Source organism: Saccharomyces paradoxus, chromosome VII (assembly GCF_002079055.1).
Source record: "Saccharomyces paradoxus chromosome VII, complete sequence".
Classification (NCBI taxonomy): Eukaryota; Fungi; Ascomycota; class Saccharomycetes; order Saccharomycetales; family Saccharomycetaceae; genus Saccharomyces; species Saccharomyces paradoxus.
The window spans coordinates 223,941-248,153 of record NC_047493.1 but is presented as its reverse complement, the minus strand read 5'-3'; the positions used below and the strand labels follow the sequence as shown (position 1 = coordinate 248,153).

The window sequence follows — 24,213 nt, the reverse complement described above, 5'->3', positions numbered from 1 at the left end:
TCACCACTAGGAGCAATCATTCATTGCAGCTTCCTGTTATTTACTCCCAAATCTTACACGACATGTTCCTAATGCCAGCTCGATTCATTCATGAAAAAAAGACAGTTTATTACCCGCTCATTCGTGCGACACGATTAAACATAGCGGCGCGTCACAAAATAATTAATTTGATAATAGCATTTGATATTATTTCCATATTCAATAACCAATCTTGTGGATCTACTAATTTTTATACAGGCCTAATTAAAAGCCCTACAACAAAAAATAGAGAAATTTCCCAAAGTGCTCCTCGAATGGATGTGCTTCTTCAAACAACTTTTCTTATTTTTTATAACATATACCTTGTTAACAAACACTTTTGTTGAAGGAAAGAGTTCATTTCCTGGACACGATGTTTGTAAATTTGGAGACCAGAATTTCCAGACAGAATTCTTTTTAAATGTTATTAAAGGTAACAAGTTGGAAAACTTAAAAGAAGAATACGAACAGTACAAAAAACAGAGTACTTTATACACTGGCTTTGTAATTGAAAAACAATATGAATACCAGATAGCGCCCTTAAGGATCAAGAATTTTCTGCAAGTGACCTTTTGTAAAGGAGGAAAAGCTGTTTGGAATCACATTCTTCCTTTTCAAAAGGATTTAGACTGGGCAGAACCACTATGCATTCCACCCCTGGAGGATAATGCTACCTCCCAAAACAGCTCTATATGTTTCAAGTTTGCGAGGGTACAGAAATATACACAACGTAATATAACCCTTTACTTTCCTAATAAATTTGTTGGATTTGTATTTGTTTGCAATTCTTCAAATACACTTTCTCCAACTAATAAAGATTTCGAAACCATTCCATTAACGCCGATTATTTCTGATAATATCAGAGACTACAAGATATTTTGGTCAATCAAAGGCACAATTACCAAATTAGTTCCTTATCTACATACCCTAAGCATTCCTCTGTCCAGATATGAGATGCTTGTTCGCCCTGATAACTATGAATCAGGAGAATTGGAATATAAATCCTTGACTTCGGAATTTTGGAAAAGCTATAAAAATCTGGGAAAGTTTAAGAACAAAGAAATCTCTTGGTTAAACCAAATAGATCCTATGGAAAAATACGATAATTCTAAGGGTGAAAACGTCCCGAATTTTCATGAAAAACTAGACTATACAATAAATCGGATCGCACATAATATTGAAAGGCCTCATGATGCTCTGATAAAGGCAATGAATGCACATAACAGAAATTCCAATGGTGAAAACCTGACAAGAAGAAAATATTTGAGGAGGAAGATCTCAAAGATGTTAAAAAATAGAATACCTTTCAAAAACTGAAACAATTTTACACATCTTTATTCACGAGAATACATAGTGTTATAATCATTTGTTTATTTAATTTGATTAGTTTATTTGATTTGATTAATACATTTATTTTTTTGTTCTTAATTTGTTACATGAGGAGTATTAATAATATGACAAACTAGGGATATTACAACATAGAAACAAAGATAACAGAAGTTAACTTTTTTAAAAAAAAATTCATATTAAGCGAATTGGTACACAATACCTTTAATTATTAGTAAAGGAGAAAATTGGACGAACTTATGATAAGAACAGAACTTAAAGGGTTAAAAAGGAGGTGGGGAAAAATCTTTATAATTTAAAAATTTTATAATAGGATCAGGACTTTTTGTGTATAGGAAGACTCACATGAATCCTTCATCGAAAAATCCGGGAGGTTTCCTTAGTGGTTGTTTATTATTTCCTAAACTATTTATGCTGTCATCTCTAACATAGTTTTGCGACCTAAATCCTCCGTCTGAACTTGAGGTATCTAAAAGGTCTCCTTCTGTGGAGTCATGAAATGGATCAGTATTTGAACTTGTATCTTCTTCTTCAAAGGAGTTGATCAATCCATTATGTGCATCAGATTGTGATCTAGTGTGCCCTGGATATGGTTTAGAGCCTAATGTTGATAGATTTTCGCGTGAGAGATTCGTTAAATTGTGAGGAAACATTTGTTGATTGGGAGTTTCAACTCTCAAAGCATCTGTGCTCGTATTGTTATTCTTAGGTCTTGTGAATTTACTCAATATTTTCTCTGAAAATGTAGGCTTGTAGTCATCACTTGATGTTACGGTTGTGGGAGTGGTTTCATCTTGTCCTTGTTTTAGTTCATCATTTACACCAGTATCATTTGATTCGTAATCCGAATTATCGTTATGATCTTTTGCAACATTGCCCAGCGCAAGCAACTCGTTTGCTGCGGATCTGTTGACAATACCTTCTGGTTTCATGGTGTTCCTTTGGAAAGAAGTTCTATCGTCCTTAGCAGGTTTAAATCTTAGATCGGGATTCTTTGAGAAAAGCATCATACCAGCGAATGCCAATATCATCAATAATAAAATGAACGAGAATGCAGCGTTCATGATGAAAAATATCCATCCCATAATGGCAGCTACCTTGTAGCTTTGGTTAAACAAGTCCGAGAAAAACATGAAAAGAAATGAATTGACTACGGTAACAGTAGCAATTAAAATATTCATTATGTTTGTTGGACGGTCCAGGTAGGGCTTGTAGTAGATAATAGCAACAAAGTAAAACAAATCTAATATAAACATGAAAAGAACTTGTGTTTGACCGGAAGCTTGAGCAAATCCAACTAATAATGATTTTACAAAAATGTAGGATAAAAGGACAATATTCCACCAGTAACGATTAGCGTTGAACATTGTGTAAAAGAATCCATATTTGTGTAAGACGTATTCATCACCATACAACAAGGCTGCTGGGTTGTTGTACAACGCAACAGATCTTCTTGCGAAAAAAACAGTCCTCCATGCAGCCCAAAGCATTAACCCACATGATAAAAGAATAAAAAGGCATGCGATGACGATCACAGCAGCGGAATCTCTCTCAGTAAATTCCCAAAAACTGAGGATTGTTAACTGAACGAAACCGATGTAAATGTATCTTAAAATAGCGCCCTTTAAAATCATTTTCCATTGTTTCCTGAATCCCCAAAACCTTGCCTTTTGGATCCATCCCAGTCTGACAGCTAATTCCACACAGCATTTGACCACCATGATAAATCCAGCCAGTACATATCCACATAAAACGAAGAATGTGAAACCGGTACAAACTATGGATGTATTTTCAATCCCCATTTTATAGCCCAGCCTTTTGATTCCTCTAAAAATTAATGTATTCGCATTACCATATAAAACGTTGGTAGCTCTTTTCATTAATGGGAGTTCCATCAAATATTCCCAACTTCTTTGAGCCAAAACAGACATAGAAGTCGAGGTCAAGTACAGACTAGGTGTGCCGCCAGTGGATTGTACATACCACCGGAAGATCCTTTGCATGAAAGAGATTCTAATTAAGCCCATTGACCAAACCAAATTTTCCGCCCAGGCTGCAGCAATAGGTGGAACTCGATGAACATGCTGCATGGCGACCACAACAACCGATTGGAAATATAAGAAAAGCGACATTGTGTTGGCAGAAATATGTGAGGCTGCGGTAGAATTGCCAAAAGTGGATAGGATGGCCGATAGTAAAAGACCAATTCCCGCTACCACTGCAGTTGCCCATTTTACACCAATCTGAGAAACTGTCTTACCATTGGAGAAGTATATTTGAATACATGCTAGGTAATCACTCACATTATTAGTGATCTTGACCCTAGCATATGCGTCGATATCTGGGACTTGGTATGCAATACCAGGAATGTCATCTACGTACTTGCTAGAAATGTATTCAATAGAGTCGATCTGAATATTACCTGGGTGAACCGGGCAAAACTGCTTCCAATTGATTGAACAAAGATCGACGTTTTTAGTAATGATCTTGAAACCATATGCGTAGACATCAATATCAGCGTAAATATAAGAATCAATCTGTGTTGACATATCAAGATTATAATGTAGCGATCTGTCGTCTGGATCGAAGACAACGTCAAAACTATTTGCTGACAGCTGAGAGTTTTCCATACATGTGACTAATGATGTCGCTACCAGTTTCCTTTTTGCTTCTGCAAGATTTATCTTACTGGCTAGCGATATTATTAGTCCAATTAATGAGCATGACTTGTAAGTCTGAAGAAATTTCATTTCTGTGAGGGGTATAATTTTCTAGTTTTCCACTATTTGTTGTTGTTATTGTTGTTTTTTATTTTATGGCCTGCCTAGTAAATAAAAAGGCTTTTCTAAGCTAAATTATGCGAAGGATTCTTCTAGCACCCACCAATGTTGATTGGCACTCTATAACGAATGACGTCTTCGAATTGTTTTGTTGTCTTGAGTGTTGATCTTCTGGAAAAACGGATGAACAGAAGCGTCTTTAAGCAACTTTGATAGTGTCCGTAAATAGATAGATGGTACAGACAGCAATAGGACTCAGGTGGCTTTCTACCTTCCAGTCCCAACAAAGACCGCCCTTGTGTAGTCAACAGCTAAAGGAATCAACTGTTTAAAATTAAAGCGATGGGCCGCTGCTGGGAAAAGAAGCAACCATTACCCTGCCATAAAATTGATAAATCTTCAAAAGGCTGATACCGATAAGAACTATTAGCTTGATGTCTATGAGAAAAAAGAGATTCTGTAACTATCTTCATCTCTACTAAAAGCTGCTATCGAGGGGTTATAATTGCAGTCGTGGTCGAACTGTGTATTATACACTATTTTTACTGTATTCCTTTCCTATCCTGGAGTTAGAAGAGACATATTTCCAAGCGGAATTCTTCCTTATCCTTTGCATCAGTTGCTTGACTTCATCATTCGCTCATGTCGCTTAAATCGAAGTTGACTAAGATTCAGAAGTTATGGCTGTATTATTTCCCCTGTGACAGAATCCTTGCAAAGAGAATATGTAAATCAACTGTTAATACAACAGTGGCTTTCATATTTTGCTTGATACCGAAGATAACGGCGCATTTGGGAGCAGCCCCTGCGATGCTTCCAATGATTTCCGTTATTGTTCACCCTGGGAGAAGGGTGGGAGGTACCATACATGGTGCTATCTATTGCATAACGGGGTTAATATTTGGACTAGCTTACGCAATCTTCGGCCGATTTCTTGCGCAACGATGCCTAGGGAGTTCTTGGCATGAATTAACAGAGGCACAGCAGCATGTGTTGCACTATAAAAGATATGAAGCAGGATTAGCAATTTTGGCTGTTTTCGAAGTGATTATGCTTTTTTTTCATGGCTGGATGAGATCTGTGTCTCATTATTACTTTGGTATTGTTTTCCCTCTTTTCGTCGTGGTTCATTTCGCCTTTATGGATCCTTTGAATGAAACAGCAGGTACTATTGCTAAAGCTTACAGCACCCCTTTCTACCTGGGCATTGCAATGTCGATTTTTTGGAATCTTGTATTGTTTCCTGAATGGGGAACCACATATTTGGGTAACACAACTATTGATGCTATGAATGAACTTCATAAGTCCATTGACTATTCCATAAACTTTTTTATCGCAGTGGATCCGCACAATAGTAGCCAACTGTACAGTAGAGATCCTGTTTCGTTAGGTAAGCTGCTGAAGATGAAGTCACTGATTTCTTCTAAAGTTAATAACTGTCGAGTAGTCCTTCACGAGTGCATCTATGAGTTTACCTATGCTTACGTGTCGCCGACTAAATTAAAACCAATTATTTCTACTTTGGAAAACTTAACAGTCTACATCAATGGGTTAGTTAATACATGTCAATTGGAATTCATTTTATTAGCAAGACATGATAATAAGCTCAGGCCTGATGATGTTGCAGCTTTAACATTGCCAAAGAATAAAGAAATCAGCTTTGCAAATGCTGAGAAATTGCTAAAGGTTATCGATAAGTTGCATCCGGCAATTTATAGTTTACATCGGACAATGAGTGAGTGCATGTATATGGCGAAATTGGTACTTGCTCATGCATTTGATGTCAATGTTTCAAGGGTTCATTCTTGCTCAATGTTCAAGGATGGTAATTTCCCCACATTCAGCAATAACACCAATAATCTGCCTAATGATATTGACATCCAGAATAAGATTAATGACCTAAAGCACGCGTTAGAAGAATGTAAAGCAAAATTCAAATCAGAAATGTTAGAGTTTGATATTGATATTATGAGTCCCAGTGACGAGATGTTTTTGTTGTCTAGCTTTTTATTAAACTTCAGACAAACTGCAGATTCAACTTTGACAATTATGGAGTCTGTCAAAGACATTCTAGTGAAACGCCAGATACAAGAGAAGAAAGGCTGGTTAAGAGGCAAGAGGCTTTGGTTTTTAGTATTGAACAACTACGAGACATTTTCTATTTGGTTAAAAGGCGATAGGAATTCAGTGACCGAAAATGATACATTGAAGGGTACGTTCAATGGTACTACCAATGGGTTTGCCCATGACACAGTCATCAGAAGACCAGATTATGAAGAGAACGAACTTTTGTCTCAAAAAGTTTCATCGAATAAGAACCTTGCAAAAGATGACACATCATTAGATCTACCAATAACAAGTGAACCCAAAGGGAATTTATCTTCTACCTCTGACACTTCTTCCTCACCATTAACCTTAACCAAAACAACTACATTCGGAACTAATAGAACTTCCAAGAGGCAAGGCAGGTTTTCGTTTATGTCCATGCTGATTTCAATTGATAAATTTTGTGAAGTATCACATCCTCACTTTAGATTTGGGTTTCAGGTAGCCATTGCATTAATGTTGGCTTCATTTCCAATGTTTATTCCTAAGACAAGGCAGTGGTATATAGACTACCGTGGTACCTGGATTGGTTTCGTGTGTATACTTTGTTTGGAACCTTCCGTGGGAGGGACCTTCTGGGTCTTCTTTTTGCGTGCTGTGGGAGTTATTTTTGGAGCGGCCTGGGGTTATCTTTCTTATGTTGCTGCTGTCAACCAAACCAATCCATATTTGGAAACGGTCATTACCGTTTTTGGAGCCATTCCTGGGTTTTACTATTTATTAGGTACACCCTACGTGAAGGCCGCAATCATTGAAATTATTAGTATTTATATTGTTATGCTTGCCGCAATACTTCCCTCCCAAGATGATATTCTGACCAGTTTTGCCAAGAGATGTTTAGCTGTCGGGTATGGTGGAGGAGTAGCATTAATAGTTCAGGTGTTTTTCTTTCCATTGAAAGCACGGGAGCAATTAAATGAGGAAATTTCCTTTGTCTGTGGTTGTATATCGGAAATGGAACTTCTCTACGCCACCGGATTAGAAGGAGAGCAAGTCGCAGACAGTATGAGCGACGAGAAATACAGAAAAATCGAAAAGATATCAAAAAGTGCTAAGGAGGCGTTGGCCCGTGCTACGGCCTACAAAGGACTAACTAGGCAGGAACCGAGATTAAAGGGCGAATACACCGAGTTGGAGAATGTTTTCACTCAAGTTATATTTATTCAGAAGCAAATCATAGAAAGAATTGATACGATTTCCCTACTAAGAAAGCAAAATGGAAGTGCTGTCATTGAAGAATTCAACAGTGCAGTCTATCCATATCGACGCCAAATGGTGGGAAGCGTTTCATGCCTAATGAGAGCACTTCAAGAGGCATTTATAAATAAGACCCCGTTACCCCAATTTTTGCCCAGTGCAAGAATTGCTCACAGAAGACTGATTAATAAAGTGCGTCAAACCTTACGAATAAGATATCCTGGACAAATTTCGAACCTGAGTGATAAAGTACAAAAGCTGAATAAAGGAAACTACGCTGACGGTGATGAAGAAGATGACGATGAAAATGAAGGCCTAGTGATGACAATGAATAGACGGGGACAGACCAACACAACGGTTAATCCTCACGAATACGTTCTAAAAGAAAAATTTTTAAGCTGGAACGCATCTAGTGCTGCATCGGAGGAAATAATTGAATATATTGAAGAACTGTTAAATTTGACTAAAATTTTGGTTGGTGTAAATGAGTTTAAATACGGATTTTTATCGCGTCCACTTTACGAGGACTGGGCTGCAGAGGCGGTAACAGGATTTGATAATTTTATCAACGGAAAAAGTAACCCCAGGAAGACACGGCGCAATCGGACCCCATTTGATGGTACTTCTATAATTTCGGAAGGAAATGAAAGTTTACAAAGTTCAAATTCTAACGAATCTCAAATTTCTCCTGATTCCACAAGAAGTTATGAGCCGGAATGTCCCATGGCATACGAAGGAAATGATAATCCGGCAGCATTGAACCTATCGCGGATCGCTTCTCACAAAGCAGGCCAAAACTCAGATGGCTTACCAAAGACGTTTAGAAATAGAGCATTTTCCATAGCTTCTACCTCTGGTCAATTGTCGAGCTTAAGCAGACATAGCACCCTTGGTAATGCGGATCCGAATTACCTAAACGATGATGAAAGCTCCGATGATGATTTACCATTAGCTTTGAAAATGGTGCTAAGTCACATGAAGGAGAAGAAGGACTGAAATCTTGAAAGTTTTGGTATAAGATAATTATAAATTTCATATTCATTGTCGATTTCACACCGTTTAAGGGATTATAACTAGTTGTTTTTTTTGTCAAGCGTTTCCGACCAAAATTAGAATGATAGATAAAGGTCAGACTGAAAACATTACCAATAAAGCAAAACTTAAATTATCTCGATTATCTCCGCATACATGCGTATAATTTCCTTTTCTATAGTGTATATAAAACTAAAAATCTGCCTATAAATTAATTATGATAAGTCGAACCTGGCACCCGAGTTTATTGCATACAATAATTTTTCTCTCAAAATTTTTTTGTTTTTATAATCTGGCAATTTCAATAAATTAACACAGGTAGATGCCGTAGGCAATCTGTACTTTTCTGTCCCAGCATTTCTGATACCAAATTTTGGATCTAACGCCTTGAAGCCTTGCAAAGGGGCTTGTGGGACGGAAGTAACAAATTTCAAAAAATTCAGTTTCTCTTCAAATTTAAACTCGTTCAAAACCTCCCAAAAATCTACAATTGTCTGATCTTCTTCTGTATAGCCCCCGTATTCTGTGTTGGATTTTAAATCATCTAAATCGATGTTATCCCTTTCACCTGATATTAACATTTGTAGTTCTATAGAGTTAAACATTTCCATCCAATGCGGAGCAATGATAACACTGAGCCCCCCATGAAATGCGGAAACCGGTTTGAAGCACCTTTTGTTTAACTTGTAATCCGTTACTTTAGTAACGTATAACAACACATTATCCTTCGTCACGTATGTTTTTGAACCATTAGGGATTAAGTCAACCACTTTTGCAGGACTTTCAGGCTCATCAATTTCAAACGTTAAATCCAAAGACTTGATCTCATCAGTAGTCATATTTAATAATTTGATCAAATTGCTATACAGCACCGAGTCATAGCTTCCCAGATCAGAAAAGGAAGATAGGAATCCGTTCGAGTAATTTAATAATTTTTTCAAAAAGAAATCAGCAAAAGATACATCTATCAAAACATGCTCATATAAGCATTTACCTACCACCTTTCCGAGAAACCATATATACTTCAGTTTCGAAGTGTCATAAACAATCGAAGGATACAGCTCATAGCGATCATTTGTCCGAAACAATTCGTGCTTTGGATCTTTAAATCCTTCATCAGACACAGTAGTTAAAAATTCTTTGGTAATACCACCGCCATCAATACCAGCTTCTTCGCCGAATTCATTTATGAAAGTAACATCCAATGATGCTTTGAACCTTTCTCCTATAGAGTTAAATGCGTTGAAAGCATCTTCTAAGACATTTTCTCTAGAGATAATAGCGGATTGTTTCCTCATGCCGGTCGAAGCCCAAGGAGCAAACATATTCATTAAGTTGTGGTCGTCATCTAAGGATAACCGTTTCTTGTCAAGCGCAATGAACATGTAAAATAGGTCCACTCTTTCCTCAAAAGGAATGAAAAATGGTAATTCCAAAAGTATTTCCAGCTTCCGGAAACGTAATGATGATTTTAACCTCTTTTTCATTTTGTTTAGTAATAAAGACTTCAGTGAAGGCCTTTCCTTATCAAGATCTATTTCCTTTTCCATATCCTCATCATTTTCCTGTTCTAAGTGTTCTCTATACAAATCTTCATACTCCTGTAACTCTTCGTAAAACCTCAAATTCAAAAATTGCTTTTCTGAGTTTTCCCAGTAGGTTGGATTATTCCCTGAGGATAGAAAGTGCAATCTTGAGTCTCTTTCGTAAACTTTGCTCAAAAGTGGTACTGCTTCCTTTAACATGGGGTTCCTTTCAGTTTTAGGTAATTCCCAATATTGTCGGAAAGTAAAATCCTTTAATGTGGATGTAAATCTCTTCAGTTCTTCAATGGGTATCACAGAGTTATAATCTAACAACTCCCGATCAGTCGATATTAAAAGGTGCATGTCGATGAGCTGTGCTAAAACTGAAAAGAGAGGGTGGGCCTCGGTCTTACTCGCATTAAACTTTGTGTGAAAGAATTCCCACGAGAGTTTTCTCACAAACTCCTTGTTAGAAAGTAATGTAATAAGGACAGAATTTTTACAGCTTTGATTGGGGGAGCTTGCAATGTAGCACATCAAATTTTTAACGTGATCTTCATCAGAAACATGATTTGTGGTAGTAGAGATAACTTCATCTATAAACGTCTTTTCGTAGAATTTCAAGACATAGTCGTTATCGCTAGGCAAGACCGACGAAGCAATATGATTGTTGAAATTTGGTATCAGCAGCTTGGCGATATTTTTTTGGCCGTCTCTACTGCAATGTGAATATGTCTTTGCCATGTTATCCCATAATATCGGATCTGTGTTGATAAACTTGGGTAAAAGGTTTCTTTCCGCAAGTATGCAGTAAAACTCTAATGCAAATGGCCGTTCTTCATAAGATCCTAGCGGTATCGAAAAGATACTGGTGGAGGCACTGCTACCCATCACTCCCCATGCCTCTATAACATCAGCCAATTTAGAAGCTGAAGAATAATTTAAGCAGGAAGCTCTACGAAGATAAATGGATAGACTATTTAAAAATTCGTCAACGGTAGCATATTTCATGTTCAGATCGCTTATAGTTTCAGCCACCAGTGTATCATCTTGATATAGCTTCAACAAGCTCAACAGCTGTTTGTTACCTAGCGAATTAGGGTAGAAACTCAAAAAATCATGTGATAGCTTCAACAGTTGTTGCAGATCATATTGAGAAATGTAATAGATTAATTTGCCCCCGTAAGCTGGTATCATATGAACTAGTTGCGAATTCGTAAACGTGCTCTTGAAGAGCCTAACATTTGCGAAATGTCTTCTAATGCTTTTCTGGATGGTTTTACTAGCGTCTTCTTTAAGTTTATCTTGAGCTCTCCTTTCACGTTCCCTTTTGGCCTTCTCCAGTAAATCCTTTTTTGTATTTCGAGCCCTATTCCCCAGATTAACATTCCTTCTCCTTGTTTGACCCGTGAAATTCAACATTTTTGAATCTGAATGCTTGGAAACGCTACTTGAGATGTATTATAGTACTTTGCCACTCGAATAATGCTTTATGCGAGTCATCCTTATAAGTTCAAATGAGATCGATATAGTGCGGAAAAGGCGAGCTTTTAAGGTATCAGAAATTCAAGCCATTTACACTATGACGAACGGAAAAAGATAAAAGCCACTAAAATAGTGTAGAATAGTGTAGCATAACATAGTATCTAACTCCCAATGGCCGAGGAAGTTAATGGGGCAAAGCCTAAAGTAGGACGGACGCAAATCTTTTGTATTTTTCTAACTTTCAGAGTACTGAATGCAGTTTTGACAAAAACCTTCTTTCAAGCTGATGAGTTTTGGCAAGCGTTGGAACCGGCCCATTGGAAGGCTTTCAAATATGGTGAACTGACTTGGGAATGGAGGTCTGGAGTTCGTAGCTATTTATTTCCAATGATTTTTGAGTTGACTTACAGATTGGTTTCTCTATCGTCGATCCTTCTTCATTATACCCTTCTTCTTCTCTCAACGATAGGGTCTGATTTATTGATTTTACTACTACCGAAATATGAATTAACTTGGCAAATCGCTGAAGACTTAAAAAGACTTCCCTTTGACATCACACGATCATTTGAATATTCCGGTGTAATATATGCTCCAAAAATAGTTATGGCGCTGCTAGCCTCCATAGGGGAATACTATACGATAAGATTTGTTCAAAAGTTATATTTACTGACACTTGATAAGAAGAGTGACAAGGAGGAGAGGGAAAGACGCGCTGATTTATCTGAGATTACGAAGTTTGCCCTGCTTCTAAGTTTAACTAATTTTTTCAATTGTTTTTTTATTACAAGAACGTTCATCAACTCTTTTGAAATGGTTCTGACTTCTATTGCGCTCTACTATTGGGATTGGACAGGCGGACAAATGGTAAGAGAATCATCTTTTACCAAAGCGCTTATTTTTGCATTTTTGGCATGTTTACAAAGGCCTAGCAGTGGACTTATTTGGATAATTCCCGGCATTTCCCTGATATTAAACTTGGTATCCAAAAAGCAGTATCGCTTACTTTCTGTCACTTTTTCTAAAGTTATCCGGTCATTTTTGCTGGTATTTACTGCGAATACGATTATTGACACCTATTTTTATAAGAAAATAACATTTCCCCTCTTTCGATTTCTAAAATTCAACCTTATGACACCGCTATCAAAATTCTATGGGGTGGCTCCTTGGCATTTTCATCTCTTTCAAAGCCTACCTATCATATTGGGTGCAAGTATTCCTGTTTTCGTGTTTGGACTATTCTTTCGGCTCAGCAAAAAGAGTTTTCCTAAAAGGTACTTGAATCCATTTTTCCAAGTGAAACTCACTATTGTGTTTAATCTTTTAGTATATTCCAGCTTACCTCATAAGGAGTTTAGGTTCATTTTCCCATTGCAGCCGCTTTTCATATTGATATCATCATTTGGCCTCTTAAAACTTAATAAAGAATATGGAAAAAAAATGACCAGCTTAAAATCTTTACTCTGGCTTGTTCCATTCGTGTCAGTATTTGTGGCATTACTTTTGGACACATTCCACGAATGTGGATCTATTGAAGTTATAAAATTTTTGCACGAAGAGCCAGAAATAGATAGTTTGGGATTTATAATGCCCTGTCATTCGACGCCTGGTCAAAGTTACCTGCACCGCAGTGATATTTCAGATCTGTGGTCAATTACTTGCAACCCCCCATTGCATCTACTTGAAGATCCAGAGGCTTACTCCAAACTTGAGACCTACATGGATGAAAGTGACCATTTGTATGACGATATATCTACATTCATTTATAGAAATTTTCCACCTCTATTCCGTAAGAATCTAAGGAGTCCAGGCAAAACATACAACCACGAATGGCCGACCTATTTGGTTGTTTTCGAGCACATGGAAAATGCATTTCTGAAGGATTTTCTGAAAGATTCATCATATGTTGAATATAATAGATTCTTCAACTCCCTTGCACACTGGGATTCAAGAAGGTCGGGAGACATAATCATTTATTATAAGTTACCGTTCGATTATAACGATGTCTCAGTGGCAAATAATTAAATCTGTGTACTTCCACGTATGAATTTACTTCATTGCATAGAAAGGCCTTTAATTACTAGTAACTTATGAAGCGCATGAAATTAATATATAAATAATTGTGTAAGCAAGATCAACCATCTCAGAAGACATGAAACGCTATGTCTGGTTGTATCATCTGTACTAAGCGCATTAATTGTGTATAAAATAGGCTTGCTAGAAGGATTTACTCGCTCGGAGAATGAAATACAGAGCGCTAATAGTACGATTCGTAAGTTTTTAATATCTCAGAAATGAAAGAACACATAGAGAAGAACTGCATATCCCGTTGATGCAGAAATGTGGCTTTCAAAGTTCCAGTTCCCCTCGAGGATTATAGCTAAGGGTATCTTTTTGAGCCATAAGTCACCCTTACTAGTGCGACTGACATCAACCACAACTAACTCACTGAGTAATGGGAGTATCCCAACACAATACTCAGAGCTCTCTCCACTACTCATTAAGCAAGCGGAAAAGTATGAAGCTGAACTGAAAGATCTTGACAAGGATCTTTCTAGGGGTATTCATTTTGACGTGAATAAGCAGAAACATCATGCTAAATTATCAGCGCTGACTGATACATTTACTGAGTATAAGGAAAAACTAAATGAATTAAAAGGCTTACAAGAAATGATTGTATCCGATCCATCATTAAGGGCAGAGGCTGAACAAGAATATACAGAACTGGTTCCGGAGTATGAAACGACCTCCTCAAGATTGGTAAACAAACTTCTTCCGCCGCACCCTTTTGCAGATAAGCCTAGCTTATTAGAGCTTCGACCGGGGGTAGGTGGTATTGAAGCAATGATTTTTGCTCAGGATCTGTTGGACATGTATATTGGCTATGCTAACTATAGGAAATGGAAATATCGAATCATATCGAAAAATGAAAACGAAAGCGGTTCAGGTATTATCGATGCTATTCTAAGCATTGAAGAAGCCGGATCTTACGATCGTTTACGGTTTGAAGCAGGCGTCCACAGGGTGCAGAGAATTCCTAGTACAGAAACGAAAGGAAGAACACACACATCCACTGCGGCCGTGGTTGTGTTACCTCAAATGGGTGACGAATCTGCGAAATCTATTGATGCTTACGAAGGAACATTTAAACCTGGTGAAATTAGAATTGACATCATGCGTGCAAGCGGTAAAGGTGGTCAGCATGTCAATACGACAGACTCTGCTGTCAGATTAACCCATATACCCTCCGGAATCGTTGTTTCCATGCAAGACGAAAGATCACAACATAAAAATAAAGCTAAGGCATTTACAATTTTAAGAGCAAGGCTTGCAGAGAAGGAAAGGTTGGAAAAGGAGGAAAAAGAAAGAAAAGCAAGAAAAAGTCAGGTTTCTAGCACAAATAGGTCCGATAAAATTAGAACATACAACTTTCCACAGAACAGAATTACTGATCATAGATGCGGGTTTACGTTATTGGACCTGCCAGGTGTGTTGTCCGGCGAAAGATTGGATGAAGTTATTGAGGCTATGTCCAAATATGATAGCACCGAAAGGGCGAAAGAATTATTGGAGAGTAACTAATCACGTAAGTTTTCGTATCTTGTAAATATGACATCGTATCTAACACTTCTGTAAATCTTCTTTCCTATTGTTCTGCACCGCGCAGGAACTGGCGCATATAATAGAGATGCCCGAAATATGCAAAACTCAGTAAAATTAATTGTACGGCCCCAACAGTTTATGCAAGAACAGGAGCACAAACAGAGCAAAGTGGGAACCGTGTTATGCTCAAGATGTCTCTAGCGCCAACTAATGAAATCTTGTTTCATTACAAGTCTTCAGTGAAAGTTGGTGAATTGGAGAGATATGTAATTACTTATCACCTTTATGAAGGTGAGGAAATTCCACCAGATTTAAATTTAAATTCCTTATGGTTGAAGGTAAGGAACATGAATCCGCTATCTTACAGAGCCGCATACTTAATGGGTCCATTTATGCTTTATTGCGATGTAAAAACTGCCGAATATCACCATTCGCAAAAAATAGTTGCCTCAGTCGATTATCCCAAATTTGAACCGAATGTGCAAACTCAACAAGATTTCGTGGCTGAACTTTCGGTGCATAACATACGACAGAAATACGTATGGATTGCTGATGTGATGAGTCAAATATTGTTCACTACCAATACAAACATCACTTACGAAGTCACCATTGGAACTAACAGAGAGTCAGTAGAAAATCCGCATGATCTGCCGTCCCACCTTGGTTCCTATAGCCCCAAACTAACCGTGAACAGATTAACGACTCTGGATTTGTGGAATCTTCCCGTTCAGATTACTACTCCACAAAAAAAGAAGCATCTTGTAGTTTTGACCCACGGTTTGCATTCTAATGTGTCGACCGATCTAGTGTATATTATGGAGCAGATATACAAAGCGCAAAAAAATTATCCCCATGAACAAATTGTCGTGAAAGGTTATCGGGGAAATGTTTGCCAAACTGAGAAGGGAGTCAAGTATTTAGGTACTCGTTTGGCTGAATACATTATCCAGGAATTGTACAATGAATCCATCCATAAAATTTCCTTTGTAGGTCATTCATTGGGTGGCTTGATCCAAGCTTTCACGATAGCATATATTTATGAAGTCTACCCCTGGTTTTTTCAAAAAGTGAAGCCAATAAATTTTATAACTTTAGCTTCACCGCTTTTAGGCATTGTCACAGATAATCCCGCCTATATTAAAGTACTACTTTCATTCGGGGTTATTGGTAAGACGGGCCAAGACTTGGGTTTGGAAAATGAAGCTGAAGTGGGCAAACCGCTTCTCTACTTACTATCTGGTCAGCCCTTAACAGAGATCCTGCGTAGGTTCAAGAGAAGGACAGTATATGCGAATGCCATTAACGACGGAATTGTCCCATTGTATACCGCATCACTGTTGTTTCTAGATTATAATGATATTTTAGAGCAATTACAGAAACTCAAAGAGAACAGCAGAAAATTACCTCTGATAAGCAATGCTACAGCACCCGGAAACCAAGATTTCTTTAATAAAACTTTCATTTCGCCTTTAACTAAAATGTTGAGTATATTGGCGCCACAAAAATTTCCTACAGAAGATGGCTCCGAGATTCCTAAAGTATCATTTTTCGAATCAGCGAGCTCAATTCTCCTGCCACCATTACCTGAAAGAGCATACATAATGGATCCAGATTCAAGAGATCCTGTAATTATTCATGATAAGATATACACGGAGGATGACATTCCACAATCTGAATTCAATATCGAAGATGGTTTTTTTGATAAAAAGAATATACTCCTCCAAGCTTTTTTTGCAGGTAAGAAAGAACGTGCGAAGTATCGAAACCTGGAGGAGACAATTGCTCGGAGGTGGCATGAAGGAATGTCATGGAGAAAGGTAGTCGTTGCTTTAAAACCTGATGCACATAACAACATCATAGTCCGAAGGAAGTTTGCCAACGCATACGGATGGCCTGTAATCGATCATTTAATAGATGTGCACTTCAATGGTGATGACGATGACGATGGCGATGATGATGACGATATCCACTCCATTAAAAGTGTTGAACCTATTCAGAGCGTAACTGAAGGAACGAAAAAGTATAAAAAAGTGGAAAATATTCCACAAGAATATGGATGGTTAAATAAAGTGGAAACAAACGGTGTCTTTGATGAAGGTCCTACGGGAATGATATCTACTGTTGGTGAAATAGTAGAGGCGTTTGCTAAAAGAGGGTTTAGTGCCGTGATAGACAGGCGAAATACCTCCGAAGATCCGAATGATGAAGTTCTTCGGTTTGAAGAAATGAATAGTGATTTGGTACAGTGATAGAGGTTTATATATTTATTTTAAGGTTTATAGAATAGTCTGGCGTTATATTTGGAATAACCCGCGTTGCCGATTTTTCTCCTTTCTCTTATTTTCATGGGTTATAATATATTACCATATATGATTCTGTAGAGGGCATCTTGAATCTTCGTATCCTTCAAATATTTAATAGAGTAAATTTTTTTTAATGATGTGAAGTTACCTGTTTTAATGTATTCCGGGTCTAGGAATTGCTGATTGTTTGGATCGTATTTTAGCTTCAGTATTCTTATTAGTTCGTGCAAAGTCATGCATTTGTAATTGGTAGCATGTGATGGTAAGCTCAAAATGCTGCTTAAAGATCTGAAATCATGTAAAAACTGATTTAAACCGTTTTCATTGAATTTGTTTAACTTTAAGATCGACTCCGTAAAATAATTAACAATAACATTTAACAATTCGTTTTTAACCTTAAATGAAATAGCTAGTGGAATATCCAATGAATCTAATTTGTTGATTAATCTTCTCAAAACATTCATTGAATTGACCAACTCAGCGCTTGGTACGGAAGACGAGCCGTCATTTTCGTCAACGGACATTTCCAATGTTGACCAAGTTGAAATCTTGAAGTAATTTCGCAGCGTTTCTTTCAACATTTTTTGAATCCTATGTACAATAGAATTTTGCATATCTGCACTCATGGCTTTTTCATAATCATTCTCCACATTTTGAAACAGGGAATTATATTTTTTGGATTCCGTGTTGTTAACAATATCAGTCAGTTGGATAAAAATGAAGTTTGAAGACAGAGATTTAATTTTTCTATACACCAAGTTGACATGTTGCAGTTTCGCCATAGTTTGGTACAATTCCTGCTCTTTGGTTCTTGTTTCACTTAATGAATCGACGGTTAAAATGTAATCCAAGTAAGATGAAGTCAAGTTCATAAAAATCAATGAACAGGTCATGAGTTTGTATCTTACTAATAGATCAAAATCCAGATTGTAAAATGGTTCTAAATAATCGTAAATTTTATTAATCAATTTGACAAAATTCTGCGAGGATTTTGGGAAATCTTCCGGATTTTTGGTTATATTAATGAATTGCCTATTTGCCATTTCGACTTCATAGTTGATCCACTTCTCCCATATTTCATCGGAAATTAACGACACCAAACCTAGCCCGTGATAATGAAAAGAATTCAGTAAATTTTTGTCAGTGGCTAAGATTTGAGAAATCAGGACAATCAAAGTTTTCAAATCGTTTTGAAACAAGGTCGACTTTACTTTATCTCTTATAGGTTGTAAGACGTAATTAATAAACTGTTCATGAATAACTTGCTTCGTCAACCCATGAGAGCTATCGTGAAAAATGTTGATGCACTTGTACAGATTTTCTGTTAGATAATCGTTTAGAAACTGGAAGTAAGTTTCGATTTTAGAGGTTGAAGATGTGGCGTGAAAATGGTATGTGAACCTAACGTTAAAATTATTTGCTAGTGATTTGAAATTCCACAACATAGGCTCCTGGCCATTGCTTGAGCGTGAAAGTGAACGTTCACTGGCACGCTCCTGTGTTTCCTCCTCCAAAGGTAGGTAGAGCTGACTTAATTTATAAAGTTTGGTGGAATTTTCTCTTAGACATTTGACCAAACTAACTGATGTGGACGCAAACTTTGGCGTGTCCCATTGCGCTTCTAATAATTCCTGGTCAAATGAGTCGCTCCATTTAGTGGCTAATTTCTGAATAATATCGTTGTTATATTTGGTGGTAACCGTTGATTTGAGTCTGTTATAAGCGGCATACTGAGAATCAATATTCTCGCTTTGAGGAACAGTAGCGAAGGCGGTCGTCAAACTTGAATGTAGGGCCATTATGTCATCTAGCTTAAATAGATCCGGTGGCTGCTGGACCAACTCATCCAGCTGGTGTTCAAAACTGCTTAGTTTATCTATACTAGCTCGTAATTGTGTTTGTTGAACAGTCACCTTTTCCAATTTATCTAAGACTTGCAGACTACCGTATTTTGCCCTTAATTGTTCAAGTCCCCTAACACTCGCACCTGTCTCAATAATTTCTTGTGCTATCACTTCTGAGAGTGCTACTTCTGTGTCATTACTGGCCATCGTTTGCCTCAGGTTTTGCAGTTTTGATGCTAGTTGGTTTCTATCACTTCGCACTTGCTGAATTCTGTCGTTAATCTTCAGAAGATCATCAATATCGTTCATCATCTTATATGCTTTGGAATATGTTTACTAATGGCAGCCTGACGTTCAAATTCTTATCCACTTCTGCCTACACCTCTTAGTACCCTACTATTTATTATTATACTATTGTTATATACAATTGTATTTTATTGATTTTTCAATAAAATAGGGTTTGAAGAAAAGCATAATTTGACCTAATACTCTTATGCTGGTCCTATATTCACGCCCTATAGTAAATGACTATGTCCTACCCTCTTTTGCCATTTAGCCCTTATAGCTTGACTGCAACTTTTGTACCCTCGGCCCGGCGACGACAACCAATGCGAATAAAGTTAAGTTTAATAATGCATCATAATGTGGGGATGGGCAATACTATTGCACCCTAAGTCGTTGGTGCCTCTACAAGGGAAAAAAAAATTTATGCCGTGGCAAGGCTGTAGTTGTATTTAAAATAAAACATAAGCCGTACACTCTAGTAAGAAACGACTTTGGTGGGCTTCATGAGAAAGTCTTTAGCTTTTCCTTCTCTTTATAAGTTCTGCCATCATTAAGGGCAAGCTTCTCTGTGTCATTTGTAAAAACATGGGAAAAGCGTCCTTGGCCATTGCTCGAACAAAGGAAACACCACAGAAAAGAAGGCGAATGGAACTCCGAGAAAGAAAAGTGTGCAATAAGCTGCATTTACTAGATCGAATATTGATTTTTGTGAGCTTGCTATTTATTGCAAGTGCGGAATTAAGTAGCGATGTAAGTTCCAGAGAAGTATATATGCCGATATTCAATAATGGGCTATCGTTCAAGGTGCCGCCCATCAAACGCTCGTCGTTACTAGGAACAGCCCTGTACGAAGATTTCGAATATAGCTCCAACAACAGCGCTTCCGATGGAGCGTTCTGTACGGTGTTTAATGCAGGCATGGATGACATATCTAAAGAGGTTGTGTTTGAAATACATGTAATGGACGTGCTGCAAGAAGAAACTGACTCCGGCAGGTTCGGAGGAACCAGTCACGAGCGTGGGAGACAGTCACTGGACTTTAGCGTTTTTAATAACAGGAACGGTGATTTGTTAAGAAGCAAGAAAAATTTAGCAAGTGGGATGTCGGTCATCGAAGTCAATCCTGAAGATAGTAGTGAGTTCTTGATATGCTTCATAAACTTAGTCTATGATGCATCATGGAGCTCTATTGACACTGAAAAATCCGTAACAATAAAGATGACCTACAACGATAAGCTCAATCCCGACATGTTGTTGCATTTAGTCAAGCAAATGACACCACAGGTCGTAAAAGCATTAAATAACGTCTCCGACGGCCTTTTCGAGATAGTGAGCGACACCACATTGCTTCAAATGGAAAGTGATAGGCGAAACATAAATGAAGCGACCTACAGTTATCTGATCGTAGGGTTTGTGTCGCTTATGATAGCCCAGTTGATATCAAATATTATAGTTACTGGTTATTTGATTATTAAGATCAAAAGCAAGTTTCCATCTCATATTAAAAAGAAAGGTTTGTAAAAAAGAAAAACCATACAAGGAGCATTATGTCTTGCGAAAGAGAACAAGAGGAGATATTGTTGTTCTAACTTCAATGTTCTTCTTTTTTTTTTGTAAGACTGCTTTTCAGAAGTGTTTGGGTTTATCATTAAATTTTTGAAGAATCCTTTCCATCTTTTCTCATTTCGGATTCTGTTTTTCTTTGGAAAATTTCACCGACGCGAAGAAGCGATGAAATTTCCATTATCCTCCCGTAATCGCAATATTGGATTGCACACACATGCAGCACAGCGGAACTGCGGAGGTCAGAGGCAATGTGACAGAGGCGCCAACGCGCCCTGTATTGTATAGTAGTAGATTTTACGTTCTATTTAATTTTCTTGATGGTAAATTAGCGTTAATATAGTTCTCAAAGTCAAGGAAACCGTACCAGAAGTCCAATCATGAAATACATCCAAACTGAACAACAAATCGAAGTCCCAGAAGGTGTCACTGTCAGCATCAAGTCCAGAATCGTCAAGGTTGTCGGTCCAAGAGGTACCTTGACCAAGAACTTGAAGCACATTGATGTTACCTTCACCAAGGTCAACAACCAATTGATCAAGGTTGCTGTTCACAACGGTGACAGAAAGCATGTTGCTGCTTTGAGAACCGTCAAGTCTTTGGTTGACAACATGGTCACTGGTGTCACCAAGGGTTACAAGTACAAGATGAGATACGTTTACGCGCATTTCCCAATCAACGTCAACATTGTTGAAAAGGATGGTGCTAAATTCATTGAAGTCAGAAACTTTTTGGGTGACAAGAAGATCAGAAACGTTCCAGTCAGAGACGGTGTTTCTATCGAATTCTCCACCAATGTTAAGGACGAAATTGTCTTATCTGGTAACTCCGTTGAAGACGTTTCTCAAAACGCCGCTGACTTGCAACAAATCTGTCGTGTCAGAAACAAGGATATCCGTAAATTTTTGGATGGTATCTACGTTTCTCACAAGGGTTTTATTACTGAAGATTTATAAGCTTTTTATCCGATTTTGTGACATTTTTTTTAAAGTAGCAGAAAAAATAATTCCATATAAAAACTTTGTATATCTAACATAATATAATCGAATCGATACGAAAATCAAAGCACGAGAATATGTGAACTTTTTTTGCTTTCGCCGTTTTATTACGTGCACAGCTACATATACATGCGTATATAAATATACATAACACTTGTTGAGGTTGTGTTTCTATCTTTAATGAACCACGGATCTGGAGAAGTCTCTTGCCTTCTGAATCAAAAGGGCGTCAGCCAACACTAGAGCGGTCATGGCTTCCACAATAGGAATAGCTCTTGGAGTCACAGCAGGGTCATGTCTACCCTTAGCGGCTAAGATACCCTCTTCACCATTGTAAGTGGCGGTTTTTTGTTCTTGAGAGATAGTAGCCACGGACTTGAATGGGACAGAGAAGTAGATGTTCTCACCATTGGAAATACCGCCTTGCACACCACCCGAATTGTTGGTCTTCGTTCTCAGTCTATTGGTCTCTTTTTCAAAGTAGAATGGGTCGTTATGCTTAGACCCTGGAACGGAGACACCTTGAAAACCTGAGCCGATTTCGAAACCCTTGGAAGCTGGAATGGACAACATGGCGTGGGCCAACATGGCTTCCAACTTGTCAAAGCATGGTTCACCGAGACCGGTAGGCAAGTTTCTCACCACGCAAGTGACGACACCACCAATAGAGTCCTTGTTACCTCTGTACTTCTCGATTTCTTTGACCATCAACCCAGCCACCGAAGCGTCTGGGCATCTGATGGGACCCATTGAATCCACTTTTTCCCTGGTGATGGTGTTCAACAAGTGCTGGAATTCGGGATCGAAGGAGTCTCTGTTCATCTTGATTTCCCCAATTTGTGTGACAAAGGCTACGATCTCGACATTAGAGTTCTGAGCTAAGAATTTCTCAGCAATGGCACCTGAAGCGACACGACCAATGGTTTCTCTGGCAGAAGCTCTTCCACCACCGGATGAGGCCTTGATACCATACTTTTCGGAGTACGTGAAGTCTGCATGGGATGGTCTAGGGAACTTGTCCATGTCGGAGTAGTCGTGTGGTCTTTGGTCCTCGTTCTTGATCATCATGGCGATGGGTGTACCCAGAGTCTTGCCGAACTCGGTACCGGACTGGATTTCTACTCTATCCTTTTCATCCCTAGGAGTCGATAGTTTAGATTGACCCGGTCTTCTCCTGGTCAGTTGTGGCTGAATGTCAGCTTCAGTTAACGACATTCCTGGAGGAACACCGTCGACAATACAACCGACAGACTTACAATGCGATTCACCATATGTGGTGACGCGGAACAGCTTCCCGAACGTTGACATGTTTCTGTGCTATGATATTATTTTTTCAGATCCTGTACGATGAGAACCCAACTTAGATGCCACCGTTAAGAGGAGGTTTAAATGCTAAATATGAATTTTATGCTTCATACGCCAGCATACGCCAGCGATGAAGCAGCGATTAGTCACCAGAAAAGAAAAAAGAAAGAGGCAGCGCGCAAACGTGAAAATATCCACGTGGAAGGTGAAAAACAGGAAGAACTCGCACTACAAAAGAGGAAAAGACGAAGAGCAAGAGAAGCGGCAAGAGAACGTAAGAATGGTGTTGTTATGCTTTATTCCGGATCTGTTCAAGTGTCTGTATCATCATAAAAAACACTCCCGGATCACACGCTAGCATCATGGTGGGCTCTTCTTGACGTCTTGGATAAACTAATATTCTGTTGTAAATTTATGATATGTGATGTTTGTGTATGTAGATGTAAGTATAAGCTACGCTTTCAAGAGCTTGGCCCCTTGGACGTGCCCAACGTAGTTTCTTGCTGGACGCCAAAGAAGAAGCTAAATGGGAAAAAAAAAAGACAGAGTGGGAGAGGCAAATGCAACTGCACGAAGTGGTGGGAAAAAAAGGAAAGGAAAAGGAGACAAAGACAACGACGAACTCGGAATCGAATCGAATCGGAATTTAAGTGTGTGGCATTTGGGTGGGAACGTATAGTGTACGTGTTCACGGGTAAAACAAAAAAAGTGGAGTGAGAAGAACAAGAGGAAGAGGCAAAGGAAAAGTAAGAACAAAAGAGTAACTACCGATCCCGTCCATATTAGCAACGCAAGACTTAACACATATAGAAAGAGCATTTATA

General features: G+C 38.2%; 11 protein-coding genes across 11 annotated transcripts; 7 read left to right on the top strand and 4 right to left on the bottom strand.

Moving 5' to 3' along the window:
• Nucleotides 1–297: 297 nt before the first annotated feature.
• SPAR_G01110 (uncharacterized protein) lies at nt 298–1,335 on the top strand (the record flags this gene model as incomplete). Its single annotated transcript, XM_033910342.1, has 1 exon — nt 298–1,335. The coding sequence occupies one exon, from the start codon at nt 298–300 to the stop codon at nt 1,333–1,335; it is 1,038 nt and encodes a 345-aa protein (XP_033766233.1).
• Nucleotides 1,336–1,706: 371 nt separating this feature from the next.
• Nucleotides 1,707–4,115, bottom strand: FLC3 (putative flavin adenine dinucleotide transporter; the record flags this gene model as incomplete). The annotated part of the gene is made up of 1 exon (XM_033910341.1): nt 1,707–4,115. One exon carries the CDS (start codon nt 4,113–4,115, stop codon nt 1,707–1,709), a length of 2,409 nt encoding a protein of 802 aa, XP_033766232.1.
• Nucleotides 4,116–4,787: 672 nt separating this feature from the next.
• Nucleotides 4,788–8,444, top strand: SPAR_G01090 (uncharacterized protein; the record flags this gene model as incomplete). Its single annotated transcript, XM_033910340.1, has 1 exon — nt 4,788–8,444. The coding sequence occupies one exon, from the start codon at nt 4,788–4,790 to the stop codon at nt 8,442–8,444; it is 3,657 nt and encodes a 1,218-aa protein (XP_033766231.1).
• A 251-nt stretch (nt 8,445–8,695) lies between these two features.
• HUL5 (ubiquitin-ubiquitin ligase HUL5) lies at nt 8,696–11,428 on the bottom strand (the record flags this gene model as incomplete). Its single annotated transcript, XM_033910339.1, has 1 exon — nt 8,696–11,428. The coding sequence occupies one exon, from the start codon at nt 11,426–11,428 to the stop codon at nt 8,696–8,698; it is 2,733 nt and encodes a 910-aa protein (XP_033766230.1).
• A 234-nt stretch (nt 11,429–11,662) lies between these two features.
• On the top strand, nt 11,663–13,513 carry GPI10 (putative glycosylphosphatidylinositol-alpha 1,2 mannosyltransferase; the record flags this gene model as incomplete). Its single annotated transcript, XM_033910338.1, has 1 exon — nt 11,663–13,513. The coding sequence occupies one exon, from the start codon at nt 11,663–11,665 to the stop codon at nt 13,511–13,513; it is 1,851 nt and encodes a 616-aa protein (XP_033766229.1).
• Nucleotides 13,514–13,828: 315 nt separating this feature from the next.
• On the top strand, nt 13,829–15,070 carry MRF1 (Mrf1p; the record flags this gene model as incomplete). The annotated part of the gene is made up of 1 exon (XM_033910337.1): nt 13,829–15,070. One exon carries the CDS (start codon nt 13,829–13,831, stop codon nt 15,068–15,070), a length of 1,242 nt encoding a protein of 413 aa, XP_033766228.1.
• A 203-nt stretch (nt 15,071–15,273) lies between these two features.
• On the top strand, nt 15,274–17,340 carry ROG1 (putative lipase ROG1; the record flags this gene model as incomplete). The annotated part of the gene is made up of 1 exon (XM_033910336.1): nt 15,274–17,340. One exon carries the CDS (start codon nt 15,274–15,276, stop codon nt 17,338–17,340), a length of 2,067 nt encoding a protein of 688 aa, XP_033766227.1.
• A 101-nt stretch (nt 17,341–17,441) lies between these two features.
• On the bottom strand, nt 17,442–19,550 carry TIP20 (Tip20p; the record flags this gene model as incomplete). Its single annotated transcript, XM_033910335.1, has 1 exon — nt 17,442–19,550. The coding sequence occupies one exon, from the start codon at nt 19,548–19,550 to the stop codon at nt 17,442–17,444; it is 2,109 nt and encodes a 702-aa protein (XP_033766226.1).
• Nucleotides 19,551–20,108: 558 nt separating this feature from the next.
• Nucleotides 20,109–21,044, top strand: RRT6 (Rrt6p; the record flags this gene model as incomplete). Its single annotated transcript, XM_033910334.1, has 1 exon — nt 20,109–21,044. One exon carries the CDS (start codon nt 20,109–20,111, stop codon nt 21,042–21,044), a length of 936 nt encoding a protein of 311 aa, XP_033766225.1.
• Nucleotides 21,045–21,466: 422 nt separating this feature from the next.
• Nucleotides 21,467–22,042, top strand: RPL9A (60S ribosomal protein uL6; the record flags this gene model as incomplete). The annotated part of the gene is made up of 1 exon (XM_033910333.1): nt 21,467–22,042. The coding sequence occupies one exon, from the start codon at nt 21,467–21,469 to the stop codon at nt 22,040–22,042; it is 576 nt and encodes a 191-aa protein (XP_033766224.1).
• A 219-nt stretch (nt 22,043–22,261) lies between these two features.
• On the bottom strand, nt 22,262–23,392 carry ARO2 (bifunctional chorismate synthase/riboflavin reductase [NAD(P)H] ARO2; the record flags this gene model as incomplete). Its single annotated transcript, XM_033910332.1, has 1 exon — nt 22,262–23,392. The coding sequence occupies one exon, from the start codon at nt 23,390–23,392 to the stop codon at nt 22,262–22,264; it is 1,131 nt and encodes a 376-aa protein (XP_033766223.1).
• Between the last annotated feature and the right edge of the window lie 821 nt (nt 23,393–24,213).